Genomic DNA, 20,935 nt, shown 5'->3' on the forward strand with positions numbered 1-20,935 from the left:
GAGAAATGGAAAATTGTAGTTCCTCAATGAACATGTGCTTGCAGCGTATTTGAGAGGTTGTGTTCATAGCAAACCAGTTGTTATAGTTGTGAATAAGAATAGCACAGGACACTGACCACCAGTACTTTCTTACACTTTAGGTAAGAGTTGTGGTGAGCAGAAAAGTGATTTTGCCTAGAGTATTTATTATTTTTATTGAAATTTGGCATACTGGGAAAATTGCTAGGCTAAATGAGAATAATGTAGGTGAACAAGGTCTTATGCTTTCTCTGTCCTGTCAATATTTTAAGGAGTTCCTTTCTTATTTCCCACTTTCAGTTAATATATCTATATCTATATCTATATCTATATCTATCTATCTATCTATCTATCTATCTATCTATCTATCTATATATATATATATATATATATATATCAACCTTGAAGCATTGGTGAACCAGGGTCAATTATAGATAGCAATATAAGGTCTCACTGGTGTCAGATACTTAAGATACTTAATTCCATAAACCTGTCCACCTAAGTGTTTCTAATGTAAAATAATTAGGATACAAAGATGGGTAAAGGGTCACAGATAAAATTGTTTAAGATTCATTTTCCAAAAGTCTGTAATATTCTCAGACTATAATTTATTTAAATTACAGTTTTATCTTATGTCTGTAATATTTATCATTTTGACAAGAAGAACATTCTCTTTTTAAACTTTCTTTTCATAACACAGTCTCTCATAACAGTTCCCTCTGGAAAACACATCTACTGGGCTGAAAGTGTGGCTCAGCCATGGTGAGCTCGTGCTACTCTTGAAAGGAACCCTCTTCATGCAGTTCAGCACTGTCTGCAACTCTAACTCCAGGAGATCTAATGTCTCCTTTGCCCTCTGCTTGCAGAGCTTTCAGGTGCACAGACTCACACTCATACATACACCTGTAGGCATAATTAACATGTAACAGCAATTAATGAAAAAAGAGGCCATGAATTTGAAGGAGGGCAAGAAGGGGAAACTTGGAGGGTTTGGAGGGAGAAAAGGGAAGGGAGGAACTTTCTAATTGTGCCATACTCTCAAAAAAATAAAACTTTTAAAATGCAATTTTAAAAGCTGATTTTGTTCAAAAATAAAAAAAAAATAAGGTCTGTCAAGTATGAATAAATATAACCATGGGTGACTGATATTCATGGGAGGCCTATCTGCATCTGAAGAAAAACAGTGGAGGAGGAAAGGATGGGGTGGAGGTGGGGAGGAACTGGGAAGAAGAGAGGGAAGGGGAGACTTCGGGATGTAAGAACAAAACAACGAAAATGTACTGACCATTGAACTACAATGTTCACCTATAACACTGAGCAAATAATAAATTTTATAAGCCCAGGATACCCCAGATGTAACACGGGCACTAATAACAGTCACTGTTAGTATATGACTTTTGATATGCGAAGAAAATGAATGCACACCTGTCCTGCTCCAAAGATCCCAAATCAAGATAGCTTTCATTTGTGTTTTTCTCAAAAGGTTTTCTGAGTTCTTGAGGGTGTGCCTCTGCTTCCCCCCTTTACAGGCTCTTATAGATGTTGATTCCTTGAGTACCTGTTAAGTGGAACACATTTATTTTAGTTACACCAATCACAAGAATTCATTACTTTCTCTCGGATTATTTTTCTTTTTAATTTTAAATTTTAAAAATTTTAAATCGATCACAGATCCCTTTCCCTCCCTCCCATGCTCCCCTGACCATCCTCCCATCCCACCCCACCCTACACTACACAGGGAGGGTGATGTCTTTCAGGAGGGGTCAACAAAATCTGTCAAGTCATTTGGAGTAGGGACTAGGCCCTCCCTCCTGCATCAGGTAAGCTGTCTCTATGTGTTTTTGTAGCCTGTTCTTGTCCTCCCTCTCTGCATCTGGATTCCAGTTCTGCTCAGTGGTTAGCTGTGGATGTCTTCTTCTGTTTCCATCAGCTACTAGATGAGTGCTCTATGATGGTGGATAAGTTAGTCTTCAATCTCATTATGAGGGAAAGGCATTTATGGTAGCCTTTCCACTGTTGTTCAAATCGTTAGTTTGGGTCAGTCTTGTAGGTCTAACGACATTTCTCTAGAATTAGTTTTGTCTTCAAACCTATAATGGCTCCCTCTTTTATGGTCTCTCTTTCTCTATCTTTTTTTCTCTCTCAGTTTTTTTAATTAAGTTAAAGTTGGCTTAAAGATAGCTGCACATGATTAAAGTGGATATATTAAACGAGAGATTACACCAATGGAAAGCAGTTTAGTAGATGCCGGATTATGTGTCCTGGTTTGGTGAAGGTATATAAATGCAGACATGGGCTTAGATTACAAGATTATACATTGATGTTCACATACATATATTTTCACAACATCCCTGTTAAGCTCCTGGAAGCAGATTAGGCTCTGTAGAATAGTTACCATTCTTGTGGCAATGTCATTTTCTAGTTATGTTCTAACATGCAGCTTTTGAAGATATCACTATTGGAGAAAGTAGGTGAAAATTTGAAGAGGATAAATTTATGATCTCTTTTATGCCTTCTTGTGAACTTATATGATTTTTGAACTTTTATGCTGTATACCTGGTACCTTTGCCTAAGCCAAAGTGCATATTCATATACACAAAATTCCGTTTTATTTCTTAACTCATGTGTTTATGGGCGAAGAAGTGTGTGTGTGCGTTTGTGTATGGTTGTGTTTGTTTTTGTATGCATATACATGTGTATGTGTATATGTATGCATATATTTGAGTGTTTGTGTGTATGTGCATATATATGCATATGCATAGTTGTGGGGTTATATGTATGTATACATGCATGTGTATATGTGTGTATGTTTGTATATAAATGCTTACACATGTGTATATGCATATGTGTATATATGTATACAAATGTTTTTGTATGTATGTAGGTGTGTGTATGTGTATGTGTATGTGTATATATGCATTTGTGTGTTCATGTATGCATGTGAACATGTATTTGTGCATGTGTATATGTGTGTTTATGTGTGTATGCATTTATGTGTTCAGGTATATATGTGTATATGCATGTGTATACACACATATATATATATACATACATATTTATGTATATATATGAATATATATATATGTGGGTGTATGTCTGCACAAATGTATGTATGTGTATGAAAGTATATATTATGTATGCATGTATGTGTACATATTATATATGTTTGTGTATAAGTGTATATGTTTGTATATGTGTGTATGGGTGTTAAGCATATGTGTTGCATGTGCATAAATGTGTGTGTGTGTTTGCGTGTTTATGTAGAGTGCACATGACACACTGGAGATAAGAAGATAATTTGCTACAGTGAGTTCTTTCCTTTCACCCAGTGAGTTCAGGTTATTATTGAATTCATGTTTTCAGATCCAGCAATAAATGAATGTCCCTTTCTACTGAAAAATCTTGCTGCTTCTATCTAGAAATCATAGCCTATATACACTATCCTTTTTTTATATACCTGACAACCATTTAAGATGAAAGATATATTGAGCTAGAAAAAACCCTATGATAACATATATATATATATGTTATTATATATATATATATTCTTTAATTTTAATATTTTAAGAGGAAAATGAAAGCCTTTAGATTAGAAGATGCTTGACATTATTAATCCAATAGGGAGTTAACATGAAGACTATAAAAAGCACTCAAAGATTATACACTAAAAATCCTCTAGTAATCAAGTCAGTAAATGGGCAAATGAAATGAACAGAAAGTACTCTAAAGATCATGCACAAATAGTTAATAAAATTATGAAAAAAGTAGTCAATATTCTCAGACATGAGGAAATGTAAACTAGACCAAGGTTCTATCTTACTACAGACAAAACTATTACCATCAAGGAAAAAAAAAAGGAACAAACTAACATAACATTAGTGAGTACATGTGAGTCAAGGTACCCTGTTAATCTGTTGGTATGATATTAATTAGTTCAATAGCCATGAAAAACAATATAGGAGTTCCAATGAAGTAAAAAAAGTAAACTTACAAATGAACCAGGGCTATCTCTGCAGAGATTGTGTTCTCCAAAATTAAAATCACTTCTATATGATATAATTCATATTTTAAAACAATTCATAAAGCCATGATATGGAATAAGTCTATATGCTAATCTGTGGATCAGAAGTAATCTGGGCATGGAGGAAGATGCTTATCACCTCAGTACTTGGTAGGGTTAGGTGGGAGTATTGTGAGTTTAGTTTCAGCTTGCACCAAATAACAAGTTTCAGGCAGGTCTCAGGTACACAGAGAGATGATATCTGAAATATTGGGGTATTGTACAACAAAAGTTTTATTCAATTATAAATTAGAACAAAATTTCCTTTGTAAGAAAGTGGATACAATAGATGGTGGACAGATTATGTGAAATAAGTCACTTTCACAAAAGGAATAGACGTGTCTTTCTGTTCACGTGGTGAGTACTGAAGGTGGGTATTTGAAAGGGGAAACTATTATGTATGTGGAAGGAAGAAAAGGAGAGGCAGGTAAGAAAGTGTAACCAAAGAGGTGAATGAGATGAAAATATAATGTACGTATATGTGAAACTCTCATACAGTCTATTACTTTGTACGTTATTTATATTTGTTACTGAAAATAGCTAAATGAAAATATTTGTGCCTATAAAATAATTGGGGTTTATTATTGGATACAATGGTACTCAAGATTACTAAAATTATTAGAAATATTATTAAATACTACTTTATTCACTAAGAGTAATAGAGTAGAATTATAATTAGTGAATACTGATGATAACAAATCTAGGTGTAGATTATGAATGCTTTTAGAGACTCCATATTTGTATACTCTGGGGGTTTGTTTAATCCCTGGTGAGGAGTTCACCTCTATTATTATGAATTGGGGTATGAGCACAAACATCATCATGTTTTTTCTTCCTATTTGATTACCCTCCAGGTGGCATAAGAGACATGCATTTCTGGATTTCTAACAAGGTCTGAAAGATTGAAAAGCCAAAAGCAAATTCAGTGTGTTCTAGGATATGGTGGCTCTGAGGTCTGATATGTTGCTTTCCTTCATATCCTCTTGGTAGATTCATGACCACAGATTTGAGCTATGTCTGATAGTGATTCCTGGAACATCCTGGTTGTGAGGAATTCCCAGGTTAAGGAAGAGAAGATTCCTTAGCTGTGTCAGTTTGGCTGTGGCTATTGCAAAGCCAGTTCTTCCAAGTTAGCAGAGGTGAGACTCATGAAGAGCCGGCACTGAGTTGTTTGAGAGGAAAGAGGGTAAGTTTCTCTCCCTCAGGTTATCTCACTCACACATGCAGGAGCTATCATATTCATTGAGAGATGCAGCCGGGCTCCTATTCTTCTGTCTAATTTTATATCCTTTGAATATCACTTCATTTTTCCTGTAGTGGTGTGGCAATTTAGCAGCTGCAGGTAACACATCAAGAATGTAGCAGCCATCAAGAAGGAGAGATTGTCTCTTTTATAAAACTTTGATACACATACAGAAATATGACACAAGAACACATTTTAAAAATTGTATTTACAATTTTATATACAAATACTGAGCATATATCTTTGGGAGGCTGTTTATAGCCAATTCATTCTTTAATTTAGGCTACACTGGAGTGTAGGAACAGAAGAAAATGTTGTTGCATGTGACTCTAAGGTAACAAAGATTTTCCCCATACCTATCATCAATGACTGACACCTTATATATTTGAAGCAAGAGATCTGGAATCCCAATAGAGTAAAAGATTTTTTTTTCTGGGAACAGAAAAAAAGAGCATGGCTCTTCTACACCAATGCTCTCTTCCTAGTCACTACTGGAGAATTTTGGTATTAAGTAAGTCATTTAAGCAGGAGTAGGAACTGGGAAGTGAAAGGTGAGTGAAATGACTTTAAAGATAATCTCATTAAGCTTGCCAGCAGGCTTTAATTTGCCATTCTGTCTCTTTATCTTTTAGTAAGGAGAGATATACCTCATGTAGATAAAAGTGATACAGATCCAAAAGGTGGAGGATTGTGGCAGAACATTTGGATGGTGAAAAACAAGAGAGAATGTCAATTATTCCAGTCCTTTACCATGAATTAAAGCTTAGGAACAGATGACAAGGATGTCTGCCAATGAAATTTGTTTTTCTGTCTCTCCAGATTTTCAATGATAAGCATGTTGGCTGGAAATGGCTCCTTGGTGACTGAATTTGTTCTTGCTGGGTTGACAGATCGTCCAGAGCTACAGTTGCCCCTATTTTATCTGTTCCTAATGATTTACATTATAACAGTGTTGGGAAACTTTGGCTTGGTCACCCTGATTGGCCTCAATCCTCACCTGCACACCCCCATGTACTATTTTCTCTTCAATCTCTCCTTCATTGATCTCTGCTGCTCTTCTGTCTTCAGTCCCAAAATGCTGATGAACTTCATCTGTGAGAAGAATATCATCTCTCATGTGGGGTGCATGACTCAGCTGTTTCTCTTTCTCTTTTTTGTCATCTCTGAGTGCTACATGTTGACCTCAATGGCCTATGATCGATATTTGGCCATCTGTAATCCATTGCTGTATAAGGTTATCATGTCTCCCCGGGTATGCTCTATGTTATCTTTTGCTTCTTATGGGATTGCATTTGCTGGAGCCTCTGCCCACACAGGGTGCATGCTCAGACTGACCTTCTGCAATGCCAATGTCATCAACCATTACTTGTGTGACATTCTGCCCCTCCTTCAACTTTCTTGCACCAGCACCTATGTCAATGAGGTTGTAGTTCTCATAGTTGTGGGTATTAACATCACAGTCCCTAGCTTTACTATCCTCATTTCCTATGTTTTTATCCTTGCCAACATTCTCAACATCAAATCCACGCAGGGAAGATCAAAAGCCTTTAGTACCTGTAGCTCTCATGCCATGGCGATTTCTCTGTTTTTCGGATCAGGAGCATTCATGTACCTCAATCGTTCTGAATCTTTGGAGCATGGAAAAGTTTCTTCTGTTTTCTATACTAATGTGGTTCCCATGCTCAACCCTCTGATCTACAGCTTTCGGAACAAAGATGTCAAAATAGCATTGAGGAAAGTTGTGGTTAAAGTTCATAGCAGATTCATATCCTAATTAGAAATGAAATAATCTAAAAATTTAAAATTTAATTTAAAGAAATGTAAATTTTTACTGTTATTTTCATGAAGATATTTTGTTTATACCAATGTGGTATTTAAGTGTATTGCTCTGGTGTTTAAAATTATTATCGATATTCTTATTGCTTGGTACCACAACAATCACGTTTAGTACACAGGCTATACCATATAACTACTCTATTCTTTCAATAATTTTTCTCATCTCTTTTTAGGATTTTATGTACATGAGATAAGGAAGTACCAATAGAAATTTCATATCTTGCTTGTATAACATAGAAAACATTTACTAGTAGAAGTAATAATAAAATAGAATAAACAGTTTAACTTTGGGTATAAACTATGGTGAGTTATAGGATCTACTCATCTCCCCATCTAGGGGGACAACTATGGAGATCATGGCTGGCTGTAGCTAAGTATCCTTCACATGGACTCTAGTGCTCTCTTTGTTATGTCTCAAAAACATCACATAGTCTTACTCAAATGCATTAGTTTATTTTCTGGTATATATTAAGGGTGGCCAACATCTCCTCATAGTGAACCCCTTCTAAAAGGAAATGCTTCTTTGGAGACTTCCTACTGTTCTTCCAATATAATTCTGCGATCCTTTTCAAACTTCAATCTGAACTTTCCTCACCTAATCCTTCCACAGCTCTTTCAGAGGTCGGATTTTTTCCCTCTGATCTGAGGTTTTCCACAGTGATTCATCTCCGTAAGTACTGTAGTAAGTGGCTTGTAATTGTGATTTTTTTTATTCTACCTTTAATAACTGAATGATAACATTTATATGAAAAATTTCTAAAGCTGTAATGATAGTCACACCAGATTCCTTTCATTGTAAAAGTACACAAATGACACACAAGAGTTGATTCCTCTAAAATATACCAAACTCATACACAAAAACTTAAACTATAAATATTTATAAAATATGTTTGGGCAAGTTAAGATTTGTGTTTTAGAATAACATTAAGCACAGAAGAGAAAAAGGATAAACAAATAAAATTTAAGTGAGTACTTTGTAATAGTAAAATATTTTAGGTGTATCAGACTAGAATATCTGCAGGCTATGCGCAAAATAAAAGTATATCCAGATTATATAAACAATAAGATTATGTATCAACAATTAAAAGCCATTTAATACCATTTAATAAGTGGACAAATGTCTTAAAATACACACTATTGAAGACATGCAAATGGTCAGTTCACACATACAAATGTGGTATTCTGGGAGACAGGGTGGCTTAGTACCCACCTGTGACCCATTGTTGTGGTTCCCATTCAGGATGAACCCCTTAATCAATACTTTGAGGAACAAAGATGTTAAAATTGCCCTGAGAAAATGCTGACCAGGACAAAGATTTGTCTGAACACATGTATCAGGTATGTGTTGTCTGGGCACAGAGATAGTTTGTATTCATTTACAATATGCCATCAGTGACAGTTTATTCTATTTATTGGTCTTAAATAATATTTATTGTATTTTTTTATTTTTTAGAGATAGGGTATACTTATTGTATTTTTAAATTTTCAACATTTCTAAAGTATAGAAGTAGTAGAACTTTTAGAATACATTAGTATTAGTAGTAGACATTTAGAATACAAACTATGGTATTCTGAGATACGTATTCATTGAATGAAAACTAGCTTCATGTCTTCTGTGTTACAATAGAGGAAATGTATGTCTTGCAAACCTTCTTTATGATCCTTCTGGAATATGGCTTTTTTCTTTTGGACAATTTATACAATATTCTATCCCTGTAACATACTATATTTAAGAATAATTCTAAAGAAACATTTGATTGCTTTTCTTCTACAACTATGAACTTACATCTCGTTCTCCAGTAATGAAAATTCCTGCAAACAGCTGGGCAAAGCAATACTAGTGTGGCATTTGCTGTTGTTTGTATGGTTCCCATTTTCTTTGTAATGTGTTTTCTCAGCATTGTTAGGAACGGATGCTCCTTCATTCTTCACACCTTCTATTGAAGTCAACATATCCCCTTCAGTTTCCATTGCCATACATATGAAGGTTTCTTATTAAAATTATTTATCATTTCTCTTTCCCTTTCTTTTCTCTAAACCCTCCCATCTACTGCTCCTTGGCGTCTTTCAAATCCATGGTCTCTTTTTTCCATCAATTGTTGTTATATACGTGCACACTAATTCTTAAATACAAAATACAACATGCTTATTCTGAGCAATTTTACTTGTATGTATGTTTTCAGGGCTGATCATGTGGTATTGTGTCCAATTGTGTCATTCACTGTGGAAGACTATTTCTCCCATTCTTAATAATCTTTATTTACCTATTTATAATGTAATTAGGGACTCTGCTTGTTTAGTTAAAGCAGTAGCTGCAGATTTCTTTATTTGATCTATGACTTCACTATTCTGGGATAGTTGGCTCAGTGTCTAGTACCAGACATGATTCCTGTCCTGTTGCATTAAGTGGTTCTTAGAGAGATGTTAGTGACCACCAAGTATTGCATGCCACTACTGTACTACTAAGATTATTTTTTTTTTTACTTTTATCCATATATCTTTCCTATCAAGTGTTATTGCAGAGACATTGGTCTGGTTTGAAGCCTCTGGTTTCTGCTACACTACTGACTCATCTCTACTGTTCTTCACAGGTGAGGGTCAGTAATCATTCGCCTAAGTGCTGCAGCTAGTGACAGGTTGGGTTAGGTCCCCTACCTGCTGCAGGTTTCAAGGGGTAAGGAGAGGAGACTCTATTTCCCTTATCCGTGCCACCACATGGCAGATGACAGGGGCTCAACCTGCTCTCCCATTCTCACACCCTCAGTGCCAGCTCACCCATGACCCCATGAACAGTGTCATCTCTATTGACCAGGTGAGGTGTGGTGTGGGACCCTCTTTCCTGACTGCTTCAGCAGGTGTGTGGCAGGACCAGTTCCCTGTAGTGTTGCACCCAGTAAAGAGTGAGGCCAACTATGTACAGCCCTATCCTCTAGGCCTTCATGGTATCAGGAGCCATGAACCTTGACACAGATTGTGAATGCATCAGTGCCGTTAATCCACATGTGGGCATTGGCAGTAGTCCATGCACAGACATCACCATGGCCCTGGGTAGCTATCAAGCCACCCATCTCAGCCTGCTCCTTACCACTTTCACTTCTTCAGATATGCCCCTGTCTACCAGAAATAAACCATTCTCTCATTCTTCCTCCCTCGCTCCTTCCCTCCCTTGGTCTCTCTGTCTTTTTCTGTCTATCTCTCTGTCTTTCTGACATACCACACCATACATTTGTTTTAATAGCCCCTGTCTGTCCTTCCTCTTGTGGAGCCTGGCTGGTCCCTGTTTTCTCCTTGGAGTTTGATGAGGGTTGTCCAGGGCCTGTGTATGTGTCTCTTTCTCCCACTCATGCACCCATGGCATACTCTTAGAGTCCAGAATTTCACATATGATCCACTGAATCTAGAGTTATACCCAACTGTGAGTAACTTGACTTGGGTACCAGAAACCAAACCCTGGTCCTCTACAAGAACTATAAGTGCTCTTAGCCACTGAGGTGCCTCTCCATCCTCTACTTTTTTTTTTTTTTTTTATTCATCACAGTGTGGTAGTTCTAGATGTGTAGTTTACAAGAAAAGTAAACAAATTATACCAAATAAGAAAGTATGAAGTATAAAGATATTTCTTCATAGGGAATAGGGTATTATATAGAAATTCTTAATGAGTTAACAAAAGTATGTGCTATTAGAAAGAAAATTTCAGAATATCAGTCAATGCTAAAAATTGAATTTCCATGTATTAATAATGAGCAACCTTTAAAGAAACTAATAAAATATGTCTAGATACCAGAATTTTGAAAAGAATAAAATACTGGGGCAGGAAAGATAACTTTCAGTAAAGTGTTTGGTTCCCAATAATGAGGATCTGAAAAGTACATTCTAAAGATTGCTAACTCCATGCCATTGCTTGGTTTTTGAAGTGAATAAAGAACACCAACTGTGGAAATTCATATATGTGTCTCCTGGATATAAATTCTTTGTGATGTGACCTAATATGATAGATTTCCTACCATGATGGGATATACCTTCAGGCAATGAACCCAAATAAATCATTTCTTAACCTGCTTTTGTTAGGCATTTATCACAGCGACAAGAAAATAAACAGTACAGCATTTAAAAATGAAAATATTTTCTTCAGAGTGACAGTGTTTAAAAAATGAAAACAATAAGACTCATGGCTGAACAGAGTATTCAATTAGAAATTTAGTGGTGTTTGTAAGTAACAATTTCTTAAGCTATGTAAGTCAATGAAAAAGCACCTGTTGCATTTCATAAAACACATCACTGAAGGCGACATGTTATAACACTGTACACCTACAAGACACAGAATTTGGTAAGCCAAGTGTATATTCTCTGGGCAATTCTCACTTAACTGCAGAAAGGAACCTAAGTCAGAGATTATCTACAGAGTCTGAGATGATTGGGGAGATGAGAGTCTATCTTTCTATGTCCACTGGGGGATGACTTGCCACAGAGTGAAGAGAAAATACAACACTAATTTTCAATCCCTCAATACCTAAAGACTGATTATCATTCAGAGTGTAACATAATCCCCAAGTTCCTTATTATAACTAAATGCTATTCTCTGCGGAAAAGGTAGGCACACTGATGCCACCTGTTTATAAGCAAATTATTCTGTAGGTAAGTTCACATGAAATCCTCAGAGCTATGTCAACTGGCAGTGTGATGATATTGTTATAGACCATTTTTTTCCAGTAAAGACTTAAAGTATTAATCTCAAATAATTTCTAAAATTTGGAAATCATCCCAGAAAACTTCAAACATTAAGTTTTGACTAAATATTGTAAAAATGATGAGATATGAACCCTTGGAATCTGAAATATATCTACCAGATAAACAGGGATAAATAGTAACCTAAGAGATCTTTGAGGTTTGTATAACAATGGGAATGGGTGTGTTTCTGACTCTTTTGCCTGCTCTTGGAACTCTTTTCCTCCTTTGGGTCACCTTATATAGACTCAATATGAGGGCTTTTGTCTTGTCTTATTGTACCTTGTTTTATCATGTTTAGTTGTTGTCTCTTGGAGACCTGTGCCTTTCTGAAGGGAAGCAGAGGAAGAGTGGAAAGGAAGGTGCTAGGTAGCTGGGAGGAGTGGAAGGAGAGGAGCTGTGTTTGGGTTGTATTGTATGAGAAAAGAACCAGAGAGAGAGAAAATAGAGAGAGAGAGAGAGAGAGAGAGAGAGAGAGAGAGAGAGAGAGAGAGAGACATGGATTCCAGGCATAGTAATGAATTTCCTAATATAGGATGGGTTTTAGCAATGCTGTTTCTTCCCCATCCTATACAACTTGAGACTAGGAGAAAGTAGGAAAGAAAGCATTCAGGGGGATTAGAGAGTATTGACAGTTATTGGAATTGCAACATCTCTGTTAGGGTTCTTATGTATGACAAGGATTTAGATCTTCAGGATTTTAGGAGCTGATACATCAATCTTCTTCTTATAGTTTCATATTACACATACTTATCATTCATACCATAGAAGGGGACAATCTGTAGCAGCAGAAGCCAGCTTTGGCTTACCAAGGCATCTACTTCAGAATTTGTTGATGTAGAGAGCACTCTAGTAAAGAACAAATTAGGTGGGAGAAGGTTGAATCATTCTTATTGCATTTTCTTCTTCATCTCTTGCAGGTGTTTTCTTATCAAAAAATAAAACTGAAATTTGGTACTGCTGGTCCATGACTGTAAGACAATTTGCTCTTGTCTAATTATATACACATAGTTGGGGCTAGCAAAAACATTCCAAGAATATACATCACAGGTAGGAAGGATAGATGACTAGTGGATCATCCTCTAATGCAACTCTTTTTCTTGAGTCCACAGACTGCCTTAGAGAAGAATGGACTCAGTAAATGTCTCTTTGGTGACTGAATTCATTCTGATAGGATTAACAGAGCAGCCTGATCTCCAAATGCCATTATTTTTCATTTTTCTAGCAATGTATTTGGTCACTGCATTGGGAAATTTGGGTTTGATGATTCTAGTTTTACTAAATTCTCATCTTCACACGCCTATGTACTTTTTCCTCTTTAACTTGTCCTTTATAGACTTTTGTTATTCTTCTGTTTTCACCCCCAAAATGTTGATGAACTTCATATTAAGAAATAATGCCATTTCCTATATACAATGTATGACTCAGCTCTATTTCTTCTGTTTTTTTGTTGTTTCTGAATGCTATGTGCTGACTTCAATGGCCTATGATCGCTATGTGGCTATCTGTAATCCACTTTTATATAACAGTGTCATGTCCTATCAAGTGTGTTTAAATCTAATGCTTGGTTCATATTTGATGGCATTTTCTGATGCTGTAGCTCACACTACATGCATGTTGAGATTGACATTCTGTGATACAAATACCATCAACCACTATTTCTGTGACATCCTCCCATTGCTCCAGCTCTCCTGCACTAGCACTTATGTTAATAAGCTTGTAGCTTACATTGTAGTCATCATTAACATTATTATTCCCACTCCTACCATTTTTATCTCCTATGGTTTCATCCTTTCCAGCATCTTCCGCATCAGTTCCTCCGAGGGCAGGTCCAAGGCTTTCAGCACTTGCAGCTCCCACATCATTGCTGTCTCTCTGTTTTTTGGTTCAGGTGCATTTATGTATTTCAAACCATCTTCTGCTATATCTATAGATGTGGCAAAAATCTCTTCTGTTTTTTATACCAATGTAGTTCCTATGATGAATCCCTTAATCTACAGCTTGAGAAATAAAGATGTTAAAGTTGCCCTGAGAAAAACCTTGACAAGGTGGAAAATTTGACTGGATACATATATCTTTTGTTTTTGTTTTGTTTTTGTTTTTTGAGACAGGATTTATCTGTATTGTTTTGGAGCCTATCCTGGAACTAGCTCTGTAGACCAGGCTCACCTTGAATTCACAGAGATTCATCTGCCTCTACTTCCCCAGATCTAGGATTAAAGGTGTGCACCACCAATGCCTAGTTTGGATACATATATCTTTATGCCTACACTTTTTGGTACATGTGTAGTCTGTATTTAGTCAACACATTTGACTGACAGCTCTGTGTTTCACTTTTTCTTCTAAGAAAAATGTTATATTTCTTTATTTTTTGATTCATTGAACTGAAAGAAATTATCACCAGACAAACTTAAGATTTAGCATGATATGTATGTGTATATAATCATAAAACAAATTTTATATATTTTTTCACCATATTATGAGACTGAAAGTATTGAATGGAAACCACAGAGGGGAGCTCTCTACTGGTCTTACTCAATCAAAGGATGCTTTTCCCCTTCTGTGATAAAATACTGGCCAAGAGCAACTTGGACTAGGGGAATGGAGTCTTTGACTTACATCTCACAGTCTATCTGTGAGGGAAGAGAAAATGGAAAAACACAGAAGTGGAGCTAAAGCTGAAGCAGGAGAAATGGAGGACTTCTCACTGGCTTGTTTTCAGTGGTTTGATTTGCTTACATCTGCCCAGGAGTATTACTCCCTACAACAGGCTGGACCCTCTCACCAAAAACATGTACCAAGAAATTGCCTATCAACTCAAATTCACAAGCAAATCTGGTGAAAGCAATCCCTCAATTAAGTTTCTTTCTTTACAGGTGACTTAGATTGTGTTAAGTTTGCAAAAACTAATCAACATATATAAATTGCATGATTATAGAGCCTACTCATTCAACCATACACTATATCAGTCTTTCTCAAACCTTTTCCATTTGCAATGTCATTTTCACCGAAGAACTTTTTGCAAAACCATAGACATTGGTATATAAGACATATAATAAGAAAAAGAATTAAAATGGAATTACTGATAACTTAAGTAAATTCATTTTAATACAATTTGTTGTTTCTAATGTGTTTGGGTTAAGAGAAAGATACAAAGAGCATGCCTCTGTGTGTGTGTGTGTGTGTGTGTGTGTGTGTGTATGCATGTGTATATGTGTGTGTATGCCTATGTATCTGTGCCACAAAGTACACATGGAGACCCCAGAAAGGCTTTGGTGTTAGTCTTCTTTTTTGATCTTCTTTTGGGAATAGGGTTTCTGGTTGTTCAAAGATAAGTTTCCCATATTCACTTTCAAGAATTCACCTATCCTCCCACATTAGAAACATTGATATGCCAGACTTGAGCTACACACCAAGCTTTATATGGAGTCTTGAGAACTGAACTCAGGTCCCCATACTTGAGCAGTAAGAGAAGTCCTCACTGAGCCATTACTTCAGCACTGAAGCAGTTTTATCAAAAGTATAACATTTTCTCAGTTTTTAAAATGTAACTTTAAAACAATCTTATTTTCCATACCATTTCAAGTTCCCTCTCTGTCCCATATTACTATGTTTCCCACCAACACCCCACCCAATCCCACCTTCCATACCCCAGGGATGGTAAGATCATCAAAGTCTGTCAACATTTGGGGCAGGGCCTAGCCCTTCCTTCATGTATCTGGGCTGAGAGAGTAACCCTCCATAGAAAATGGACTCCCAAAGTCCATGAACTAGGGAGAGATACTGGTTCCACTACCAGAGGCCCCATGGACTTCCTGGGCCTCCTATTGGCACCCACATTCAGGGTGCCTGATTCAGTCCTATGTTGGTTCCCTAGCTGTCAGACTGGGTCAATGAGTTCCAACTTTCTCATTTCTGCTCTTTCTGTGGGTTGTCCTGCATGGTCTTAACCTCTTTGCTCATCACTTCTCCCTATCTGCAAATGAATCCCAGGAGTTCAGCTCAGTGGTTAGCTGTGGATGTCTGGTTCTGCTTCCATCAGATACTAAATGAAGGCTCTAGGGTGGCATATAAGGTAGTCATCAATCTCAATATTGGGAAAGGGCATTTAATGTAGCCTCTAAACTATTACTTAGATTGTTAGTTGGGGTTATCCTTGTACATCTCTGGACATTTCCCTAATGTCAGATTTCTCTTAAAACCTATAATTGATCCCTCTATTATGGTATCTTTGTTTCTTGTTCTCCTCTATTCTTTCCCCAACTCAATCTTCCTGCTCCATCATGCCCATCTCTGCCCACCTCTTCTCCCCTTCTCTTTCTCCTAACTCCATCTCCCCTCCCACCATGCTCCCAATTGGCTCAGTGATCTTGTTCCTTTCCCCTTCTTTGGGTGACAATGAACATCTTCTTAGGGTCCTCCTTGTTTCCTAGCTTTTCTGGTGGTGTGGATTTTAGGCTGGTAATTCATTGCTCTATCTCTAAAATCCATATATGAGTGAGTACATACCATGTTTGTATTTATTGACTGGGTTACCTTACTAGGTATGGTTCTTTCTAGTTCCATCCATTTGCCTGCAAAATTCGAGTCCATTATTATTATTATTATTATTATTATTATTATTATTATTGTTGTTGTTGTTGTTGTTGTTGTTGTTGTTGTTGTTATTTCTACTGAGTAGTGCTCCATTTTGTAAATGTACCACTTTTCCTCCAACCATTCTTCAATTGAGGGGCATTTAGGTTGCTTCCAGGTTCTGGCTATTACAAATAATTCTGCTGTGAACATAGTTGAACAGATGTTCTTGTTATATGAATATGCCTAAGAGTGGAATGACTGGTGGTTACCGAGGAACCCCCATACTGATTTCCAAAGTAACTACATGAGTTTATACTCCGACAAGCAGTAGAGAAGTGTACCCCTTTCTCCACATCCTCTCCAGCATAAACTGTCTTTGGTGTTTTTGATTTTCGCCATTCTGACAAGAATAAGATGGTATCTCAGAATTGTTTTGATGTGTATTTCCCTGATGGCTAAGGATGTTGAGCACTTTCTTAAGTGTCTTTAAGCCATTTTAGATTCCTCTATTGAGAATTCTCTGTTTAGTTCTTTATTCCACTTTTTAATTGGATTCTTTGGTGTTTTGGTAACTAGCTACTCAAGTTCTTTGTATATTTTGGAGATCAGCCCTCTGTCAGATGTAGGGTTGGTAAGTATCTTTTCCCATTCCGTGGGCTGCTGTTTTGACTTGTTAGCTGTGTCCATTGCCTTACAGAAGCTTTTCAATTTCAGGGGGTCCCATTAATTAATTGTTGATATCAGTGTCTGTGCTACTGGTGTTTTGTTCAAGAAGCATTCAAGAGTACTTCTCACTTTCTCTTCTAAGAGGTTCAGTGTGGCTGGATTTATGTTGAGGCCTTTGATTCATTTAGACTTAAGTTTTGTGTATGGTGACAGATATCGATAAATCTGCAATCTTTAACATGCCAGCATCCAGTTACCCCAGCACTATTTGTTGAAGATGCTTTTTTCCCCCATTATATAATTGTACTATCTTTGTCAAAAATCAGGTGTTCATAGGTGTATGGGTTAGTATCAGGGTTTTCAATTTGGCTCCTTTTGTCTACCTATTTTTGTGCCAATACCAAGCTGTTTTCAGGACAATAGCTCTATAAAAGGGCTTAAAGTCAGGGATAGTGATGGCTCCAGAACTTCCATTATTGTACAGGATTGTTTTGGCTATCATGTGTCTTTTGTTTTTCCATATAAAGATCAGTATTGTTCTTTCAAGGTCTGTGAAGAATTATGCTGGGAATTGCATTGAATCTGCAGATTGCTTTTGGCAAGATTGCCATTTTTACTATGTTTAACCTACCTATCCAAGACCATGGGAGATCTTTCCTTTTTTTTTTTTTTTTTTTTTTTTTTTTTTGGTATCTCCTTTATTTTCTCTCTTTAAAGACTCAATGTTTTTATTATATAGGTTTTTTATTTGTTTGGTTAGCAATGCCCCAAGATACTTTATCTTGTATGTGCCTATTGTAATGGGTGATTTCTTTGTCAGCCCTTTTATTTTGTGTATATAGTATGGCTACTGATTTTTCTGAGTTTATCTTGTATCCTGCAACTTTGCTGAAGGTGTTTATCAGCTGTAGGAGTTCCCTGGTAGAGTTTTTCAGGTCACTTATGTAAAGTATCATCTCATCTGCAAATAGTGAAAGTTTGACTTCTTCCTTTCCAGTTTGAATCCCCTTGGTCTCCTTTTGTTTTCTCATTGCTCTAGGTAGTTCTTCAAATACAATATGTAAGAGATATGGAGAGAGTAGTTAGCCTTGCTTTGTTCCTGATTTTAGAGTAAATACATTTGAATTTCTCTTCATTTAGTTTGATTTTGGTTGTTACTTGCTTTTATTATGTTTAGGTGTGATCTCTGATCTCTCCAATATCTTAATCATGAAGAGGTATTGGATTTTGTCAAAGTGTTTCAGCACCTAATGAGATTATCATGTGGTTTTTCTTGTTTAGTTTGTTTATATGGGGGATTACATTGATGGATTTTCATATGTTTGGACCATCCCTGCATCCCTGGGATGAATCCTACTTGGTCATGGTAGATGATTTCTCTGATGTGTTCTTGGCTTTGTTTTGCCAGTATTTTATTGAGTATTTTTACATCAATGTTTATGAGGGTTATTGGTCTGTAGTACTCTTTCTTAGTTGTGTCTTTGTGTGGCTTAGGTATCAAGGTAATTATTACCTTGTAAAAAAGAATTTGGCAATCTCCCTTCTGCTTATATTATGTGGAACACTTTGAGGAGTATTGGTATTATAATTTTCACTGAAACAGTCTGGCACTGAGGTTTTTTTTGGGGGGGGGGTTGGGAGACTTTTGTTGACTGTTTCTATTTCATTAGTGGTTATAGATCTATTTTAATTGTTTTTCTGTTCTTGAATTAGTTTTGGTAAGTGATATCTATCCAGAAAATTGTCCATTTCCCTTAAATTTTCAAATTTTGTGGAGGACAGGTTTTCAAAGTATGACCTGAAGATTCTCTGGATTGCCTCATCAGTGTTTATTGTTATGTCCCACTTTTTATATCTGACTTTTTAAATTTTCATTTTCTCTCTCTGTGTTTAGGTTAGTTTGGATAAAGGTTTGTTTATCTTGTTGATTTTCTCAAAGAACCAACTAATTGTTACACTGATTGTTTATATGGCTTTCCTTGTTTCTACCTTATTGATTTCATCTTCAATTTGATTATTTCCTGGCATGTACTCCTCCAGAGTAAGTTTGCTTTTTTTTTTTCCCCTAGAGCTTCCAGTTGTGCTGTTAATTCTCTAATGTGACTCTTTCCTAGTTTCTTCATGTGGACACTTAGTGCTATGAACTTTTCTTTTAGCACTGCTTTCAAAGTGTCCCATAAGTTTGGGACTTCATTCTCATTGAATTCTAGGAAGTGTTTAATTTCATATTTTCCTTTATTTCTTCCTTGACCCAAAATGAGGCAATTGCTCATTGTTCAATTTCCATGAGATTTAGGTTTTGGGATTTGTGTTGTTGAATTCTAACTTTTAACCTTGGTGGTCTGATAAGATACTGGTGTACTGGTGTTTTTTTTTTTTTTTTTTTTTTTTTGTTTTTGTTTTTGTTTTTTTTTTTTTTTTTTTTTTTTTTTTTTTTTTGTTTTGTTTTGTTTTTCCTATTGAGTTTTTCTCTATTGATGAGTATGTTGTTGATTTTAGAGAAGGTTCCATGTGGCACTGAGAAGAATGTATACACTTTTGTGTTAGGATGGAATGTTCTATAAATGTCTCTTAATCCCAATTTGGACAGAACTTCTGTTAGTTCCATTGTTTCTTTGTTAAGTTCCTGTTTGCTGGACCTGTCTGGTGTTGAGAATGGGATGTTGAAATCTTCCACTATGAGTGTGTGAGGTTTTATGTGCAATTTGATTTTTAGTAATATTTCTTTTAAGAATGTGGGTGCCTGTGTATTTGGGGCATAGATGTTCAAAACTGAGACTTCATCTTACTTGAGTTCTCATGTGATGTATAAGGAATGACTTTCATCTCTTTTTATTGATTTTAAAATCTAATTTGTAAATATTAGGATTGCTACACTCACCTTTTTCTTGGGTTCATTTGATTGGAAAAATCTTTTCCCCACCCTTAACTTTCAGGTAACATCTGTCTTTGAAGTTGAGGTGTGTTTCTTGTATTCAGCAGAAGTCTTTGTAGCCATTCTGTTAGTCTGTGTCTTTTTATAGGTGAGTTAAGACCATTAATATTGAGGGATATTGATGACCATTCATTGTTAATTCTCTTTGTTTTGGATTTATTGTTGTTGGTGGTGGTATTGTGTGTGGATTTCCCCCTTTTTTCTTTGGGTTGTTGGTAAAGTGGGATTATCTATTGACTGTGTTTTTGTTTTGGAGTTTTCCTTACAGAACTTTCTGTAGGGCAGGATTACTTGATATGTTTTGTTTAAATCTGGGTTTGTCATGGATTATCTTGTTTCCTCCATTTATGGTGGTTGAAAGCTTTGCTGGGTATAGTAGTCTGGACTGGCATCAGTGGTTTCTTAGTTTTTGTAGAATATCTATCCAGGACCCTCTGGCCTTCAGAGTTTCCATGTAGAATTCAGATGTAATTCTGATAGGTTTGCCCTTATATCTTACTTGGCCTTTTTCCTTTGCTGTGCTCAATATTCTTTCTTTATTTTGTATGTTTGGTGTTTTGATTATTGCGTGGTCACAGGACTTTTTTTGTGGTCCACTCTATTTGGTGTTCTGTAAGCTTTTTGTACTTTCATTGGCATGCTTTTCTTTATTTTGGGAAAGTTTTTTTTTCTATGATTTTGTTGAATATATTTTCTGCATCTTTGAGTTGGGTTTCTTTACCTTCTTCTATACCTGTTATTCTTAGGTTTGTTCTTTTCACAGTGTCTCATATTCCTTGATATTTTGTGTGAGGGAATTTTTAGACTTAAGATTTTCTTTCTGGTTTATCTTCAATGCCTGAGATTCTCTCTTACATCTTTTGTATTTGGTTGG

At 36.2% G+C, this 20,935-nt stretch overlaps 2 protein-coding genes across 2 annotated transcripts; both read left to right on the plus strand.

The window, feature by feature from the left end:
- Nucleotides 1-6,129: 6,129 nt before the first annotated feature.
- Nucleotides 6,130-7,095, plus strand: LOC127231567 (olfactory receptor 147). The gene has a single exon (XM_051197173.1). The coding sequence runs from the start codon at nucleotides 6,148-6,150 to the stop codon at nucleotides 7,093-7,095; it is 948 nt and encodes a 315-aa protein (XP_051053130.1). The 5' UTR covers nucleotides 6,130-6,147.
- Nucleotides 7,096-13,010: 5,915 nt separating this feature from the next.
- Nucleotides 13,011-13,943, plus strand: LOC127231566 (olfactory receptor 8B3). The gene has a single exon (XM_051197172.1). It carries the CDS (start codon nucleotides 13,011-13,013, stop codon nucleotides 13,941-13,943), a length of 933 nt encoding a protein of 310 aa, XP_051053129.1.
- Nucleotides 13,944-20,935: the final 6,992 nt, after the last annotated feature.

Source organism: Phodopus roborovskii, unplaced genomic scaffold, assembly GCF_943737965.1.
Source record: "Phodopus roborovskii unplaced genomic scaffold, PHOROB, whole genome shotgun sequence".
Classification (NCBI taxonomy): domain Eukaryota; kingdom Metazoa; phylum Chordata; class Mammalia; order Rodentia; family Cricetidae; genus Phodopus; species Phodopus roborovskii.